This window comes from Vitis riparia, chromosome 11, assembly GCF_004353265.1.
Source record: "Vitis riparia cultivar Riparia Gloire de Montpellier isolate 1030 chromosome 11, EGFV_Vit.rip_1.0, whole genome shotgun sequence".
NCBI classification, from domain to species: domain Eukaryota; kingdom Viridiplantae; phylum Streptophyta; class Magnoliopsida; order Vitales; family Vitaceae; genus Vitis; species Vitis riparia.
The window spans coordinates 2,853,158-2,870,569 of NC_048441.1; the positions used below are offsets into that span (position 1 = coordinate 2,853,158).

The window sequence follows — 17,412 nt, forward strand, 5'->3', positions numbered from 1 at the left end:
TGGTGAGACAATTATTAATCATGGACCAATATTAGATTATCTGTAAAAAGAGTAAGAAAAATATTAGAATATTTAGCAATCAAATTCACAAAAGTAACATGCTAAAGCAATTGGAAAATACTCAAATACCTTGAAGATCCAACGATATTAGCTTCAGTACATTGAACCTAAGTTGTATAACTATTTATATTAGGGAAGTTGGTATACAAGATTATTTTTTCTATATTTTTAGAGAAATCAAATTACTTTGTGACCTAAGAATAACAACCAATAATAAGTCAAGGAAATTGGAAATATTCAAAGTCCTAGAAGATTTAGCTCCGTTAGCTTAAGTATATCGAAACCTAGAAGATCTAGTTATATTTTTATAAAAACAAAATTACTTTGCGACCTAAAAACACAATGATTAGTAACACGCTAAAACAATTAGATGATTAAAGTACAACTATTTATATTAAGGCGGTTTGTATAGAGACTTGTTGTTTTATATTTTCATAGAAACGAAATTACTTTGCAACCTAAAAACAATGACAAATAACATGTCAAAACAGTTGGGAAATATTGAATCATCTAGAAGATCTAGCTATATCAATTTAATTACACTAAACGTGAGTTGTACAACTATTCATGTTAAGGGGATTTGAACGAAGACTTGTTCTTTTATATTTTTAGAGAAACCAAATTACTTTGCAACTTAAAAACAATGACCGACAACACGCGAAAACGGTTGGAAAATATTCAATCACTTAAAAGATCTAGTTGTACTAGCTTAATCACATTGAACGCAAGTTGTACAATTATTTATATTAAGATGGTTTATATATAAACTTATTCGTTTATATTTTTGGAAAAACCAAATTATTTTACAACCTAAAAACAATGACCAGCAACACGCCAAAGCAGTTCAAAAATACTCAATTACCTAGAAAATCTAACTATATCAGCTTAATGATATTAAACATATATCGTGCAACTATATTTATATTAAGGTGAGTTGTACATAAACTTGTTGATTCTATATTTTTAGAAAAAAAAAATTATTTTACGACTTAATCAAACCCTAAAAAGGATATGGTAGAACACTTAAAAATCTGATTCTATTAGAGTAGGGTGTAGAGTTTCTTCTTTTCTTAAACGTTTACAAAAGTCATCATATCACATTTTTACACCAAGAGTGGCATACATTCCTAAATATAATAGAAAGAATAATAAGTTACGTGTCCCAAGTCAAGTCAACAAAGATCATGACCTTGTAGATACTCCCATTACCTCATTAAATACGTAATCAAAATAATGCCTGGAATTAGTCAATACAAAGCATTTAGTCCGTGGACGGTGGAGACCAGGAGACTCATGCTATCCCCTAAAGTCGCGCCGCGCTAAAACAATAAATAATCCCCTACATTCCCGTTTCAAAGTCCATGCTACAATCCCTCATGTCAACGGCTGATAATGAACGTGTGATGCCATTTGACTACCACTAAATGAGATCAACAAAATAAAATAAAAGAAAAACGGTCCTACTATACTACCAAATTAGTCATAAGACATCATATATGATTTAGTCTTATTATTTTGTATTCATCTCATCTCTTATTATTATTTTTTTACTTTTATTTTATTTTTCCTTCGATTTATTTATTTTTATCAAAATCTTATTTGTTTGTATTTTTATTATATGCTTTCAACTATCAAAGGTTGAATAAATACCCTAAATTTTTTCAAACAAAAATTTATATGCACTTGGACTTTACTTATCAATAAAGCCGTCATTCATTGAATTCATCATTCATTCATTCATTGAAACGAAGCTATTCAAAGTCAATAATTTTTGTCCTGATTCTCTTTTTCTTCTATAAGAATTTTAATGAATTTCAATTCGATTAATTGCTTAATATTATGTATGAAGCCTGTCTTCAAATCTTGTTTAGTCAAGAGCTTGACTAATGAACCAGTATATAGTGCAAAGCATCTTTTCGGAAAAAATCTGTATGAATTTAAGATACTTTATAACGATTTTCTTTATTGTTATCATGTGAATGTAATATAAAATATTTGATTTGATTTTTTTTTTCAATTATTGTGTTTGGTGTCAATTGATAATTTCAAATGGGTTATGTAACATAAGTTATAAAATCAACATTTTTGTACATAGATGTAGTTATATTATATAGATTGTGTGTCCATATTTCTTTTGAATCTTGCCATTAGCCCAAAGAATTAAACAAAACCACCCAAACCTAACTCAAAAGTCTTAAAACCCTTATCAATTTCACACGAAGTGTGAAGTTCTTGAATATGGGTCATCCCTCAATTTAAATGATGGGATTAAATTCAAATGTGGATTTTAGATATACAAAGGAAAGTAAAAGATTCCATTTTTTTTTTTATAGTTGATTTATAATATATATTTTTTCAATATGTGATAAAATTGGACCACATATAGTTGTATATATTCTTCTTAGAAAATGATTTCTACGACTTTAATATTTTGAATCTTTATAACACATACATTAATAGTAGTCGTTTATAAAAATTAGATGTTTTTTTCTTTTTTATTTTGATTTCACATTAAATCGTCATAAAATAAATGAAAATAACAACTGGAATTCATAAATAAGCAAATCAATTATGCTGGATTGACTCATTTTTCTTTGATATGGTTCACAAATCATTATCTTTCTTTAAATTTCACATGGTCTATTTTGCACGCGTAACGTATATTTCTCTTTTAATTTGTTTCAGATCTCGAGAGTCATATTAAAAAATAAAAGAAAATAGAGAGAAATTTTGATAAGCAAATTTATTCAACAAGGAAATCGAAACCCATTTTAAAACACAAAATCAATTTTCATTTTGTTGTAATCGAAAAAAAAAATTGATGAAAGGAAAATGTGTTGAAAATTGGAGGGAAATTTGTACCTTTCTAATATGTCTTCAAGATTCATTTTCTTTCCTTTCTATATATATATGTGTGTATTTCATCTTAAAATATAATTTCATAAAAAATTATATATATATTTTAAAATTTATCATTATTTTGAGATTGGTGGTAGAAAAACTCTATTGAAAAAGAATAAATACTTATCACTTTGAACTTATTTTATTATTTTCATCCTTTTTTTCCTCTTTTTTTTTTTTTTCTATTTATTAATCATTTGCCTCACACTTTTCAAGATTTGAATTAAAATAAGCATAATCAAGACATCCAAAACAATTTTTAATTTTATGAGTAATAGAAAAATCAATTAAAAAAAATTATAATTTATAAATTAAAAATTAATAATAATAATAATTGGTAATACCAAAATAAGATAGCTCAGGAGAAAACACTTCACCTTGATGCCACAACTCATGATCATTCCAAAAATTTAACATGAATTACCATTTATATAAAAGAAATATGCCTACTCTAACCATCCATGCAATGAAAGGATAATAAAAATAAAAATAAAAATACACGTCCATTCAAATCAAACCATGCCTCGGATCCCACCATATATGGAATGAAATTAGAAAAAATGAAAACAGGAAAAAGGGCCACAATTTTCAGTCCAAGGCATTTGTACGTGTGATTGCGTAGACCAAAGTCAAGCCCCAAAAACCGAGAAATAATCACCTACTTAGCCATCCAAAGCCCCATTTTACACCCCATATCAACGGTTGATGATGAGCTGATGATGCCATTCGGATGATGTCATCCCAATGACATCATCAAAAGAAATAGACAAAGGGCCCCAAACAAAGAAAGAAAGTAAAAAGTAATTAAAAAAAGCACATCCTTTATTTTTAATATTTATTTAACTTTGCGATGCTTCCTTCACCCTTCCTTGTCATCATTATATTTTGTCAAAATGTTTTTTCAAAAACACTTTTTAAATTAAAACACTTCCTAAATCACTTTAACATGAATTTTAAAGGTTTCTTAAAATGATTGTGAAATAGACTATTACTTAGTCATATGAATTAATAATATATATATAATTTAAATCTTTCAAAAAAAATGAGGCCTAATAATTCTTGAAAATAGTCTTTTATTACTTTTTGAAAACATATTTGGTAAAAAAAAAAAAAAACTATTATCACAAATCGTTTTGAAAACAATTTTCTTTTTAAAAATATGAGTTTAAAGTAGTTTTAATTATCTTTTATAGAGTGTTATAAGCAATAATTAAAAAGATTGAAAAATATTTAAAAAAATTTTACATTATACATAACTGTACAATATCTTTTAAAAAATAAGTCGAGAAAATTATTTTTCAAATTCAAATCATAAACAAAATTTTACTTTAAAAAATTATTTTTAACAATCATAGTCAAAAACTGTGTTTTGAGAATTGTTATAAAAAACATCGTTACTCAAAATTTTTATGATTACATTTTTGAGGAGTTTTCTAAATCCAAATTCATCCAAGTATATTATGAGTGAAATTCATAAAAAACATTCATCAATTGATATAATTGCATAACCCTAATGTTTATCTTCTTTTATAATAGAGGAAGTTTCTACATGACTAACTTAGGCTTTGTTTAGTAATTGTTTTTTAAAAACAAATTTTGATAATGATTTTTAAAATTTATTTTATAATGTTTTGTAAAATAAAAATCTATTTGAAAACCTAAAATATTTTTAAAATGTTTTAGAAATAATTTTAATACCTATTGTTTTATTTTTGATCATTTTATATGGTTGTATACATATTTTTAAAAAATAACCTTAGAAATAAATAAAAATGGCATAAAACAATTAAAAGATATTATACGAAAACATGAAAAATAAAATATTTTTTTGTTTTTTATTCTAAAAAACAGGTATCGAACAAGTCATTAACGTTTATATTAACATCCTAACAACTTTTTTTATCTTTCATCGTACGTTTGTTCTGATAGGTTATTTTAAAATGTATTTTAATATTATTTTTAGCTTTTTAAAAAGAAATTATTATTTAAATAAGAGCATCACCACTTTTACATCAATCTTTATCTTCTTGACACCTCATTCATTTCTTAAATATAAAATTATTTAAATCACCCTCTTTTACTACATGATTAGTATTTTATATTAATTTCACTCTCTCTTAAACCTTATTTTTTATTTATTTTTTGATATAAAATTATTGAATCGATTGTTTCTTAGTGTCATGATAAAGACTTCAAATAATTTTTTATTTTATTTTCAACTAATATTTATTCTAATTTTGTATATCTTATATGTGTGTCATGTGGGCATTAATTAATTTAATAAAGATATGCGGCCATACCTAATTCAATAAAAAAATAAAACCCTAATAAACGATTTAAATATAATTCACTTCTAGAAAGCATTAGTGCGACGAACAGTGTATGCCATCGATTGCTCGCAACGGAGACGGCGACTAATTACCGAGTGGACAGGGGTCTGGAGTCCAACAATTGTAACTTGAATTCTTTTGCGACGAGAAAATGCCACGCGCAGGGGGGAGAGTGCGGGGCACTCACAACAACCACAACTGCCGAAAACTACCAATGATTAGGAGCGTGCGGGAGGCGCTACAGCTGTGTCGAGTGGCAAAAAGTGGTTTAACGCGGTGAGGAAGAGGATTGAACGGTCAAGATGATATAGCTTCCTCGCAGCAACAGAAGCACAGGTTAACACGTGTCACTTCTCCCGCTATAAATAGAGCGGAACATCATCTGGAGCCAAACAGCCGAACAGCCAAACACCCAAACGGAAAATCAAAGACTATTGATGGACAACACAGAGGAGTTCAAAAACTATTGGGAAACCAATATGTTTCTCCAAAGTGAAGAGTTCGACAGGTATCATCATCGTCAGAATCTTTCTCTGCGTCTCTTCGAAATTCACATGTTGCTAATGGTTTCCTTTTCTGGTGTAGTTGGGGGGGCCTGGATGAGGCGTTTTCCGGCTACTACGATTCGAGTTCGCCGGACGGCGCAGCGTCGTCGGCGGCGTCGAAGAACATAGTTTCGGAGCGGAACAGGAGGAAGAAGCTGAACGAGAGGTTGTTCGCACTGAGAGCGGTGGTCCCCAATATCAGTAAGGTGAATTTCAAAGATAATGCCACTTGGCGTGAAATAAGGGAGTGGTTTGTACCATGGCGACATGCGAATGCGTACTAACGGTTTCTTTTATGGATCTTTTCTCAGATTATGGATTTTTCTTTTGGAATTTCAGATGGATAAGGCGTCGATAATTAAAGATGCGATCGACTATATCCAAGACTTGCACGAGCAAGAGAGGAGAATTCAGGCCGAGATATCGGAGTTGGAGTCCGGAAAATCGAAGAAGAGTCCGCCGGGGTACGAATTCGAGCAGGAGATTCCGGTGTTGGTATCGAAATCGAAGAAGAAGAGGACTCAGCACTGCTATGATTCCGGCGGATCAAGAGTTTCCCCAATCGAGGTCCTTGAGGTGTGGTGTCATTTTCTCCCCATCCAAACAAAACTTTTCTTTCCATGTAGACAAGGTTTTGCAATAATTGAACTGGTGAATTAATTAATTAATTAATTAATCATTAACCACTTGATTCCAGCTGAGGGTCGTTTACATGGGAGAAAAGACCGTGGTTGTGAGCCTCACATGTAGTAAAAGAACAGACACAATGGTAAAGCTGTGTGAAGTATTCGAATCTCTGAAGCTTAAAATCATTACAGCCAACATTACTGCTTTCTCTGGCAGGCTTTTGAAGACTGTTTTCGTTGAGGTTAGTCTCTTTCATTTCCTACCTTTCACTAATTTTTATTTTTAAATTTCTAATGTTATATGTATTTTTTCAAATATTTCCTGAATTAATACGACCTCAAGCAAAGATTTGATGGTGGGATACATTGAATGTGAGTCTACGTATTCGGCTTTAGGCAGCAACAAGGGAAGAAAAAAAAATGATAAAAGAAAGGAAAAATTCAAATATAAAAATGAATATAATTTTAAATAAGTAAAATTAATTTTTAATACCATATAAATATAATTTATTTTTTATTTTTAAAAATGTTTAAAATCAAATATAGCCTTAAAAGTTTTTTTTCATTTCAAGTGTTTTTAGAAAAATAATTTTCTCGGAGAATTATCTATAAATTATTTCTTCTTCGATATTTCAGATTTTTAAAAATATTTTATAAAATATTGAAGATCTAATTTTTTTTAAATCAGTATGAAGTCTTAATTTAGAATTTTATGGATAACCCATATAAAACAAGAGAGCGACTAAACGTAATTAATTTTAACGAGAGGTATACATCAAAAACATCGTTTTCGAAAATGATTTTGAATTTCTAGGGGCTTTGAAATATGGATCCTAAAAACCAAATAGTTTCCGACTTCTTTATCTCTGATATAATTTGGGGGCATTCAGTGGGTGGGCCAAGTGGAGTTCACCCTACACGATGATATCATTATGCAAACAAAATTAATGTTCTTGGACCACACGGGTTCAATTTTTCCCTTAGTTTGACAAATTTTTTCTTATTCAATACAGTATCATTGTGTTGAATCCAATAATTGATTGATACCTTTTCTCCATTGCTATATATATATTATATTATTTTTGTTAAAAAAATTTATAGAAACTTATAAATTTTACTTGGATTGATTGATTATATGGGAATCCCAGGTATAGAAAAGGGGGTGGATTTGGGGGACCCATGGAGCGGAAGACCCATTGACCCCTTTAATAAAGTGGGTCATCATAGTGCATAAGAATGGGGGGAATATAATTTAGGGCAATTATGATTAGTGAAATCCAGAGTGTTGGAATAGAACCGGAAGGGGAGAATAAAGACTTCCGCTTTAGTATTCACTTTAATTAAAAAAATTATAGATCCCGCCTTATCTTCCTTTCAGGGAGGCTGACGATGATGATAGGGTGTGTGGCGTCTCAGGGCATCATCGTGTTCACACCCAAATATTCTGCCTTTTGGCTTTACCATCTCCATAAAAGTGATAGTACACGTAGGATGAGTTGTTGAAAATAATTTGTCAGTTTTTGAGACAAATGAAATTGGTGTTTCTTTGTGGGGTCTAAAATGAGTAAGATAGTCCAGATTTGTAGATCCGGAAAACCGGCTACGTGTGCGGTGGGGGAGGGCAAAAGTTTTCCGGCATAATCCCAATACTTCAATATTTACCGAAAAGGACGGAAGAGGGTAAGTCCACGGAAAACTCGTGGGTAAATGCAAATCCGTTGGAAACGTGTTTCCTGTATCCAAATGTGAAATAGAATACTGAATTCCACACGGTTCAGCGTGTCACTTTCTGCCCTTTCCCGTCACATCTGCTTGACATCCCATAATTCTCCAATGGGCTCCTGGAGATTTTTATGCACATGATTGAAACGTGAAAATTGGTTTTCCTTGTGGTTGAACTGATGCGTGAAGCACCATGGCCATTTTGACCATAGCTTGAATTTCAAAAAATTTAAAAATAAAAATAAAAATTATAATTAACGGCTTGTAAAATTCAAATCATTTTCCCTTTTTAGTGATTTTTGTTTGTTTGGATTTAATTTTACAGGCAGATGAGGAGGAGAAAGATGTTCTAAAAATAAAGATTGAAACAGCCATAGCAGCTCTCAATGATCCACAGAGTCCTATGAGTATATGATGGATGGATCCAAATTCTCGTCATAGTGGAAGGCATGGTGACCGTGAATTTGTTATTTTCTTAGGATTTGTATTTTTTTAGATTTGGTTAGGGTTTTGCTCCTAGGTTGTTTTCTTTGATGGGAAGGTTCATAATGTTGGATATTTTTGTGGTCAATCCCGTATTTGTATTACTACCATGTTATGAACTCGTGTCTTTGAATCCAGATAATGGGGCAGTTCTCTCTTCTGATAAATATTTACATTTTACAATTTGTGAATTCATAAGATGTATGATCCTATGAGATGTCAAAATTTCAACTTTAGCTTACATCTTGTGTAATATGTCAAACTTATTAATTAAATATTTCATTTATTAATCTTCAAATTCAAATTAAAAAAACCCAAATACTGGTAAAGATAGATGTGAAAAATGAAAATCAGTCAATTTTTTTCTGCCTTCACATTTTTCAATAACCAAGTTTACTAAAAAAGATCTATTTTCGAAAATAAGAGGCAACATTCGTCCTCTCCGCTCTGGTTTCTACCGGCGCCGACGACTCCAATCCACCTCATCCTGTGAAAACCCGGAACCCAAGGTAAGCGCTCTCTCCCTTGGGTTCTTTGTTTGGTTTTCTGGGTTGCTTTCGCCTTTCCTGTTTCTTAAATTTCGCCAGAATTTTTCTAAACTTTCCTGGCTTGTTTCTTTCTGGATTTGGTCTGATTTTTACCCTAATTGTCGGTGATGTTCTGCTATTGTTTACTGGCCGATGGTTTTTTCACGATTTGTGTTCTGGGTTTTTGGGATTTCTGTTTGGTTGTTGGGAGAGTGGCAGCTAAGAGAAGTAGGTGGAGAGCTGGAACTGAATTTTACCCTTTAACCGCTGTTGCTTTGTCTTGATTTGTTTCTTTTTCTTTATGAAATCAATGTTTGATCTTTTTCTTCTTGGCATTTAGTGAGGATTATTGTTTGTCTTCTAATATTTGTAGGCAGGGTTAAAGTTCCACCCCTTGCTTAAAGCTCCAAGTTTCATTCCAGAAACTTGAACATATTACCTATCACATATCCTTGCATCACCCAAATTGGAGTTAGCCAATCAAACATTTGGTATCATCTCTATGCTTCCATTTGATTTCAGAAACAAGAATTTTAAGGTTTTGTTTGGTACTGCAAGACTTGATTGAAAAAATGGGGATATTACATGTTTGAAGAATTGCCTCTAAGAAACAGTGTCTGCATATATGCATGATTTGGTTGGGGGGATGGGTCTGCAGTTGTGTATTGCATATATGTATGTTGCTGCCTCTGAGTGCTTGGTTATGGTGTTAGACAAAGTATGCTGTTTATCGCCTTGATTAATTAGATTTTTGTTGTTTTGTATTTCTGTGGTATGATGTATGTTTGGTTTTCTCAATAACTTGCTGTTGCTAATGAATAAAATAAAACCTGTTTCTACATTGGATAATAGCATAAGTAATAGAATCAAGGTAGCAGGAACAAGGTTTCCTAAAGAATGTAACAAAGGTTACTAGTTTCTCATTAAGTTAAATTGCTTTCATATACACGCTTTATTGATGATAACAGTCTTACAGGAAGCTATAGACTCTATTTGGAGAAATTTACACTCTGTATATTGTTGGTTATTGGGTGTTGTGCTACCTGCTGGTGATTCGTTTCATTTGATAATGAGTATTAAGGTGCTAATGTTTATAAAAAAATTATTGTTTTATCAATTAATTTTTTTTTTGCATGTATTTTTAAAAAATTTCTTGCATAATAAAAAATTATTATCTTTGGTTTTTCTAATAGTAAATATGTACCTCTATATATACATAAGTTCTATAAAATACAATAAAATCTATAACATCCTTTTTGGTAATTTATCTATACTAAGCTCTTTTATTTTTATGTAAAACCTTGTCAAAAACACTATCAAAAACATTTTCTTTTTGTTTATATTCAAACACTAACAGATTCTCCATAAAAGCATTTCTGATAGAAGTGCCACTGACAAAGGTAATACAGGCTAAAAGTGCTTTTACCATAATCACTCCCTAAAAGACCAACCCTAGTTGGAGTTAGCCATATCAAACATTTGGTATCATCTCTGTGCTTCCATTTGATTTCATAAACAAGAATTTTAAGGTTTTGTTTGATACTGCAAGACTTGATTGAAAAAATGGGGATATTACGTGTTTGAAGAATTGCCTCTAAGAAACAGTGTCTGCATATATGCATGACTGGTTGGGGGAATGGGTCTGCAGTTGTGTATTGCATATATGTATGCTGTTGCTTCCCCTGTGTGCTTGGTTATTGTGTTGAACAAAGTATGTTGTTTATCGCCTTGTTTAGTTAGATTTTCATCATTTTGTATTTCTGTATCTGTATGATGTATGGTTGTTTTCTTTTCAGTAACTTGTCGTTGCTAGTGAATAAAATAAAACCTGTTTCTACATTGGGTAATAGCATAAGTAATAAATCAAGCTAGCAGGAACAAGGTTTCCTAATGAATGTAACACAGGGTACTAGTTTAACGCTAAGTTAAATTTCATTCATGCATATGCTTTATTGATGATAACAGTCTTACAGGAAACCATAGACTCTATTTGGAGAAATTTACACTCTGTATATTATTGGCAACTGGGTGTTGTGCTAGCCGCTAGGTGATTTGTTTCATTTGATAATAAGTAATTAAGTATCAAGGTGATTTGTTTCAATTCTTTTTTTTCATGTATTTTCAAAAAAAAAAATTCATAATAAAAAATTATTATCTTTGGTTTTTCTAATAGTATAGATGTAGCTCTATATGCATAAGTTCTATAAAATACAATGAAATTTATAATGTCCTTTTTGGTAATTTATCTATGCTGGAAGCACTTTTATTTTAATGTATTATATTATCAAAAACATTTTCTTTTTGTTTACATCCAAACACTGACAGATTCTCTGTAAAAGCATTTCTGATAGTAGTGCTGCTGACAAAAGTGATACAAGCTAAGAGTGCTTTTACCATAATCACTCCCTAAAAGATCAACCCTAAAATAACCAAACCCTAATACTTCAAAATTCTTAATTATAATGATCTTGTGTTCTAAGCTTGTTTGGTTGTTGAGAAAATTTAGGAAAAGAAAAATTAATTGAAAATTTTAAAAACTCACATAAATTTCAAGATCTGTGGCCAAAGGAAACCCTCAACTCTGCTTAACCATTTAGCTTAAGGTGAGATTTTCATCTTCTAGAAACAAAAACCACTTAAATTATAAGATTTAAAATTTTCTTTTCTCTTCCCCCATTTCTTCAGTAACTAAACAGAGGATTTATCTTCTTTTGAATGCAGTTTCTTATTGAATTTTGTAGCATAGCTATTTATTTAATTGTTTCCTTTTGCGTGCATCTGTTTGTTAAAACGATGGAGAGTAGTACATATGTTTTGGTAGTTAGACTGTTGTTGATTAGATTGGATGTGGCACCCAATTGTTCAAAATAGTTAACTGATGGTGATTATATTGTTCTTGGTCCATGACATTGCTTCTAGTTGATTGAATTGAGTGGCATTGCCTTGATTCTATTGTGTTTCCGATGAAGATGATATGAAAAGTGAAATGGGTGGTTAGTTTGATTTCCAAGCTATTTCTGGAAATGGTGGGTTAAGGAAGCGGTGTTTTTCTATCAAATATTGATTAAAAAGGAAATAGGAAATTGAGTATGCACACACACACACACACAAACACACACCAAATGAACAATGCCTATGGTGTTGTGGGCAAGAAGAAAATAGTGAGAATAATTACAGAGGTGGTCTTAAAATGGTGGGGTGTTGTTGTGTATCAAAAAAGTGGTGGCACCTCGGTTGGTACCGGTGGTCTAATTAAAAGAAGTTGAAGAATATGATACTCTAATTTGGCATGAATATCTGTTGGTATCTGTAATTTAAATTAATGCATGGTAATATGAACTCTTGATTTTGAGAGTTATTCTGTTGTAGGATTATGTGGTTCTCTATTTATGGCTTTGGGGCATTAAAAAGCTCAATACCATTTCAAGCTTTCTATTGTTAATCCATTCTTATATGTTTCAGACTAACTGGAGAACTTGTGAGGAGAATGTTATCTAGACAGATTAGAAACTTGCGCAAGATTGTTGTGCAGAACTCTTTTGCAAGTTTGATCGAGTTAGGTAAATTTAAGCTTCCATGTAGATCATTCTCAACTAATTCGACTTGCAAGGAGCTACCAAGGAAGCTGAAGAAGTCAGAGAGGAAGCCATGGGTTACTAGTGTTAATGAACTCAAGTGTAAAGCTAGATTGCAGAAGCAAGCTAGACAAGAGGTTTCTGAGATTACTTTACGGCCTCCTGAAAATGGATTGCTGGTCAAGGGACTAGTGCCGTTCGCTCATGAAGTCTATGCTGCCAGAGCCAAACTATTTACTTGTGTTTCAATGGTTGTCAAGAGCACTATCATATATTCATGCAGGTAAATCAGTTTTTCTACATTATTATTTGAGACCTTAAAACTTAAATTGATGACAAGAGGTTATAAGGTGCAACCTTTAATGTATTACAAATTTTAATTTATACTTAACTATCATGTTATGAAAGTTTAAAAAAGATAGTAAGAGCACCTACTATTTTTTTATTAGTCAAAAAAGAAAAGAAATAATAAGAGCATCTATTTTTTTTTTATTAGTCAAAGAAGTTCAAAAAATTGTTTTTAAAACTGGATCGGGTTGCAATCGATTAGATTTCCGGTTTGAGCCACTAATCAACCCATTTTGCATGTCAAACCACCCTTGAACCATGAAAACCACCTGTTGAATTGGCTAATTGATGGACTGGCCAGTTCTTTTACTGGTTGGGGTAGGTTGTCACAGGGCCAAGTTGAGCTCCTCGATCATGCATGTACTCACATTAATAAAATAGCATATTTAGAAACTTTAAAACAAATGTAAATATTTACTTCAATTCTTTGTAGGATGATAAACATAACAATAATACAGGCAAAAGAATTTATCAAATTTTAACAAAATACTCAATAGAATGAAATGTGGATAAACTTAGGTAATACTATTTTATTTTATTTTTTATTATGTACTATTTATATAATTGTTAAAATATGGAGAAACTTAAGTAATCATATTTTATTTTATTTTATTTTATTTTTTAATATATAATATTTAACAACATTAGAAATATGAATACATTTACATTTATTTTTATCATGATTTAATCTAATAATATTAAATTGAAAAAGATGAATCATCTACAAGTTTTTTTAAATCATCTATAAGTTTTTTTTAACTATTTATATATATAGATTTTTTTTAATTATTTTTAATTTTAATAATATGTAAATTATATATTTATAATGTCAATACTAACATGAATTTTGACCTAGTAACTTTTCTAATTTAATGATCGATACAATTCTAAAAACATTGGTTTGAAGCATCAAAATGGGGCTTAAGGACATTTAATTCTTCTTGTAGTCTTGGTGGGTTAGGGAAACGAAGACTGTTTAAAATCCTTAATGGAATGGGTAATACTTTTTCTGGTTTGTGTCCAAAAGAAACAATGAATCTAATGTCAAGATGTGTCTTTTAGAATGTATTATACATTTGTTGAACCTAACTTAATTTTGCTAAATGTATTATAGGTTCTTTGAGATATAGGCATTGCAACCCCAATAATTTTTCTTTGTGCTTGTTTTGTTTGTATAGATATTAAATGTAAAAGGATGATCCAGAAAAAGTTTATCATTTTTGTGAACCTTGGTCACATAAGGTTGCAAATTAGAAAGCTATTGAGACAAGTAATTGTTACTGAATGTATCAATTTGGAATTCTTGATTTGGTTGGCCAAATCTTTAAGAAATTCTCTTTTTGTGTGATGATGGACATTTGTGCAGATTATGTGGAGAAGTTCATGTTGGTCATCCACCACATAAGATCAGAACATGCAATGTCACAGGTAGCCCAGCAAGCAAAGAGCATGTTTGGGAAATAGGGGGTGTGGAACATGTTTTGCCTCTTGTGGAATCTTTTCATCTCTATGACAGATTAGGGAGAGCTGTTTCACATAACGAGAGGCTCCAAGTCGATCAGATTCCAGCTATTGTAGAATTATGTATTCAAGCAGGCCTTGACATCCCTGAATATCCAACAAGGAGAAGGACCTTCCCGGTTTATAATGTTGCTGGTAGGATGATAGATTTTGAAAGGAGGTTTCCTAAATATGATTCACCTGGCAAAGACATCAATGCGTATGGGTTTTGGGAGAAGAGAAACCAGTCAAGTGAAAATAAGTCTATGCACCTGCTGGCTGATGATGTACAAGGTATGTTTTCTTTTGAAAATTTTCCCCAAATGCCTATTATATGGGTTTTCTTTTCATAAAATATTTTGACTAATCAAATTTTGGGCCATGGTATAGCTGGATTTCACCTTAAGTTGTTGTGATTGCTTTACTCTTAAATTGCAATTCTTTTTCTTTTATTTTTTTAAAATCATTTTTTCTTTGTCATTCACCGATTATTTTTGAACTACATCTCTTGTATTTTCTATGATTTAGACTGTAATTTAAGGATGATTACATGAGATGAGGCCCTGATGACCTCATTAATCTAGCACTTGGTCATGAGGCACGACCATAGTACAAAGTGATGATTATTGGGTGTTTAATGCATTCATTGGCAACTCTTCAGGATTTGCTATCCGAGGCATGGAGGCTTGGGAGAAAATGTGGTTAGGAGCCTCAAAACTTATGCAGAAGTATGCTGTCCAAACTTGTGGATATTGTTCAGAGGTCCAAGTGGGGCCTAAGGGTCACAGAGTCAGGAATTGTCAAGCTTACAAGCACCAGATGAGGGATGGACAGCATGCATGGCAGGAGGCAACAGTGGATGATTTGATTCCTCCGGTTCATGTGTGGCATGTGCGAGATGTGCAGGATGGTGGGCCGCTGGTAAATGGTTTGCAGAGGTACTATGGAAAGTTGCCTGCAGTGGTAGAACTGTTTGCACAAGCTGGAGCAAACGTGGGAGAGAATTATGTTGCCATGATGAGGGAAGATGTTGCAGTCCCTGGGCTGGATGAAGAAAAGTGGGTAGTGTGAAGTGCGGAGTTGAACCTGGGTGAGATTCTGGGCATCTTAGTCGATAAAGATTCTCTGAAAAGATGCAGTCTCTGATAAGAAACACCCACCAATTCTGATGCATCAACCCATTACAAGTTTGTTTGCTGCGCAAATGGCTAACAAGAAGCAGAGGCAACCAACTATACCTGAGGAATTCAAGTAAATTAGTCCTGCATTCAACCCCTAAGCCAAGTGAATCAGAGGATTGTGTCATCATTGAGGTGGAAGACCACCAGGAAATCAGTGACCTATCTGTGCCAAGGAGGAAATAGATAGGATGAAGGAGGAAATGGAGATGGAAGATTTGGTGGAAATGACAAGAATTCACTTGCAGTTGTTGAGTACATTGATGAAATAAATGCATACTACAGGAAAACAGAGTTCTGGCCGTGTCTCACCAAATTATATGTCACAAACGACGACAGGATGAGAGGCATCCTCATTGACTGGGCCATTGATGGATGAGACATTGTAACTTACTGCCAATCTTATTTGCCCATATTGCCCATATTATGACCTGAAACGCTTGCATTTAACCTGCAAATTCTGCTGATTAGTTCTGGTGTGGTGTTCAATCCCATATGCAATATGATGAATTGGTCCTTTTTATTTTTTATTATTTTTCTTTTTGTTCTTTATGCATATGCCCATGGGTTACAGATGGGCCACTCAACAAAAAATTATACATGGAAGGATCTTCTAACCATGCTAAAAGATATCTTAGAGGTTTGACAGGCATGGTTTTAATCTGATTTTGAGACAATTAACCAACTCCAACTACTTACAATTGTATTATGGCATTCTTACATGGAGAGCTATCTCTGTTTAACAAAACAAATTGAAATTTGAAGTTTTTTTGGGAGAATTATATAATCATATGTTTAAAAAAAGGAAAAAAAATTGTAAGAATCCAATTTCAAAACAAGTACAAAATGGAAGATTAATCCTTTTAACATGTACTTCAATAGTGACATCTATATAATTCTAGAATTATCCTTCTATATTAAATTATGCTATCACCAAAGCAAGCATATTACAAATTTACAACCACCTTGGAATGCTATGTAAGCCAATGACATAAGTCATGGCCTTATAAGCCAAGGCCACATTAGTTATCTACATATGCATCTCACGTAGGATTGAAAAAAAAAAACATAATAATAATAGAAAAAAACCCAAAGTTGAGGAACCTTGTGTCACAAATTTAAGTGTTTTTTAAGCTCATGTGTGATATTTAAACAACTTAAACCACTTAATGTTGCTAACTCAGCCTTTTTCCGAACTTAGCTTGCTAGGCTAAGTAATGCTATGTGACTTAGAAGTTAGGAACAATGAAAGAAGCAATACTTAGAGGTTTGGATGAAAGGAACTTGCATTGCACTAGAATACTTTACAAGGCTTAGAATGCTCCCAAGTACTTGGTGCCTTGGCCAAATGAGGCTATTCTCTATTTATAGGTACTCATGGAACTTTCTGAAACCTCAAAGGTTTCTTATATATCTAAAACTCTCTACAATAACATATACAAATTCTATGTTTAAGCTATGTACAGGATACCTCTAAAACTCCTTAGAATTCTCTACACATTTCCCTTACCTTTCTTACCCGTGTAGAGATATGTGGATGTCTTTGGGCTTTTCTGGAATCTTCTACACTCCATTAGTGTGGGTGATTCCAGATGGTTCCAAAAGTTTCATGCTCGT

At 32.0% G+C, this 17,412-nt stretch overlaps 2 protein-coding genes across 4 annotated transcripts; both read left to right on the forward strand.

Annotated features, from left to right (window-relative positions):
- The first annotated feature begins 5,675 nt into the window (after positions 1-5,675).
- Positions 5,676-8,834, forward strand: LOC117925210 (transcription factor bHLH35-like). The gene is made up of 5 exons (XM_034844147.1): positions 5,676-5,799; positions 5,877-6,042; positions 6,176-6,412; positions 6,534-6,704; positions 8,510-8,834. Exons 1-5 carry the CDS (start codon positions 5,729-5,731, stop codon positions 8,597-8,599), a joined length of 735 nt encoding a protein of 244 aa, XP_034700038.1. The 5' UTR covers positions 5,676-5,728; the 3' UTR covers positions 8,600-8,834.
- Positions 8,835-8,995: 161 nt separating this feature from the next.
- LOC117925209 (APO protein 3, mitochondrial-like) lies at positions 8,996-16,472 on the forward strand. 3 transcript variants are annotated; one of them, XM_034844144.1, is made up of 4 exons: positions 8,996-9,176; positions 12,657-13,052; positions 14,484-14,911; positions 15,279-16,472. In XM_034844144.1, the coding sequence occupies exons 2-4, from the start codon at positions 12,682-12,684 to the stop codon at positions 15,686-15,688; spliced, it is 1,209 nt and encodes a 402-aa protein (XP_034700035.1). In that variant the 5' UTR covers positions 8,996-9,176; positions 12,657-12,681; the 3' UTR covers positions 15,689-16,472. The 3 variants fall into 3 exon arrangements, with proteins under 3 accessions (XP_034700035.1, XP_034700037.1, XP_034700036.1); XM_034844146.1 differs by lacking the exon at positions 8,996-9,176 and adding an exon at positions 9,186-9,422; XM_034844145.1 differs by lacking the exon at positions 8,996-9,176 and having other exon boundaries at positions 10,471-13,052.
- Positions 16,473-17,412: the final 940 nt, after the last annotated feature.

Excerpts from the sequence above, each read along its gene's own strand:
- LOC117925209 (XM_034844144.1), top strand. The coding sequence starts at position 12,682 with ATGTTATCTAGACAGATTAGAAACTTGCGCAAGATTGTTGTGCAGAAC. Across the intron at positions 13,053-14,483 it reads ACTATCATATATTCATGCAG|ATTATGTGGAGAAGTTCATG; the intron begins GTAAATCAGTTT and ends ACATTTGTGCAG. Across the intron at positions 14,912-15,278 it reads GCTGGCTGATGATGTACAAG|GATTTGCTATCCGAGGCATG; the intron begins GTATGTTTTCTT and ends GCAACTCTTCAG.
- LOC117925210 (XM_034844147.1), top strand. The coding sequence starts at position 5,729 with ATGGACAACACAGAGGAGTTCAAAAACTATTGGGAAACCAATATGTTT. Across the intron at positions 5,800-5,876 it reads CAAAGTGAAGAGTTCGACAG|TTGGGGGGGCCTGGATGAGG; the intron begins GTATCATCATCG and ends TTTCTGGTGTAG. Across the intron at positions 6,705-8,509 it reads TGAAGACTGTTTTCGTTGAG|GCAGATGAGGAGGAGAAAGA; the intron begins GTTAGTCTCTTT and ends TTAATTTTACAG.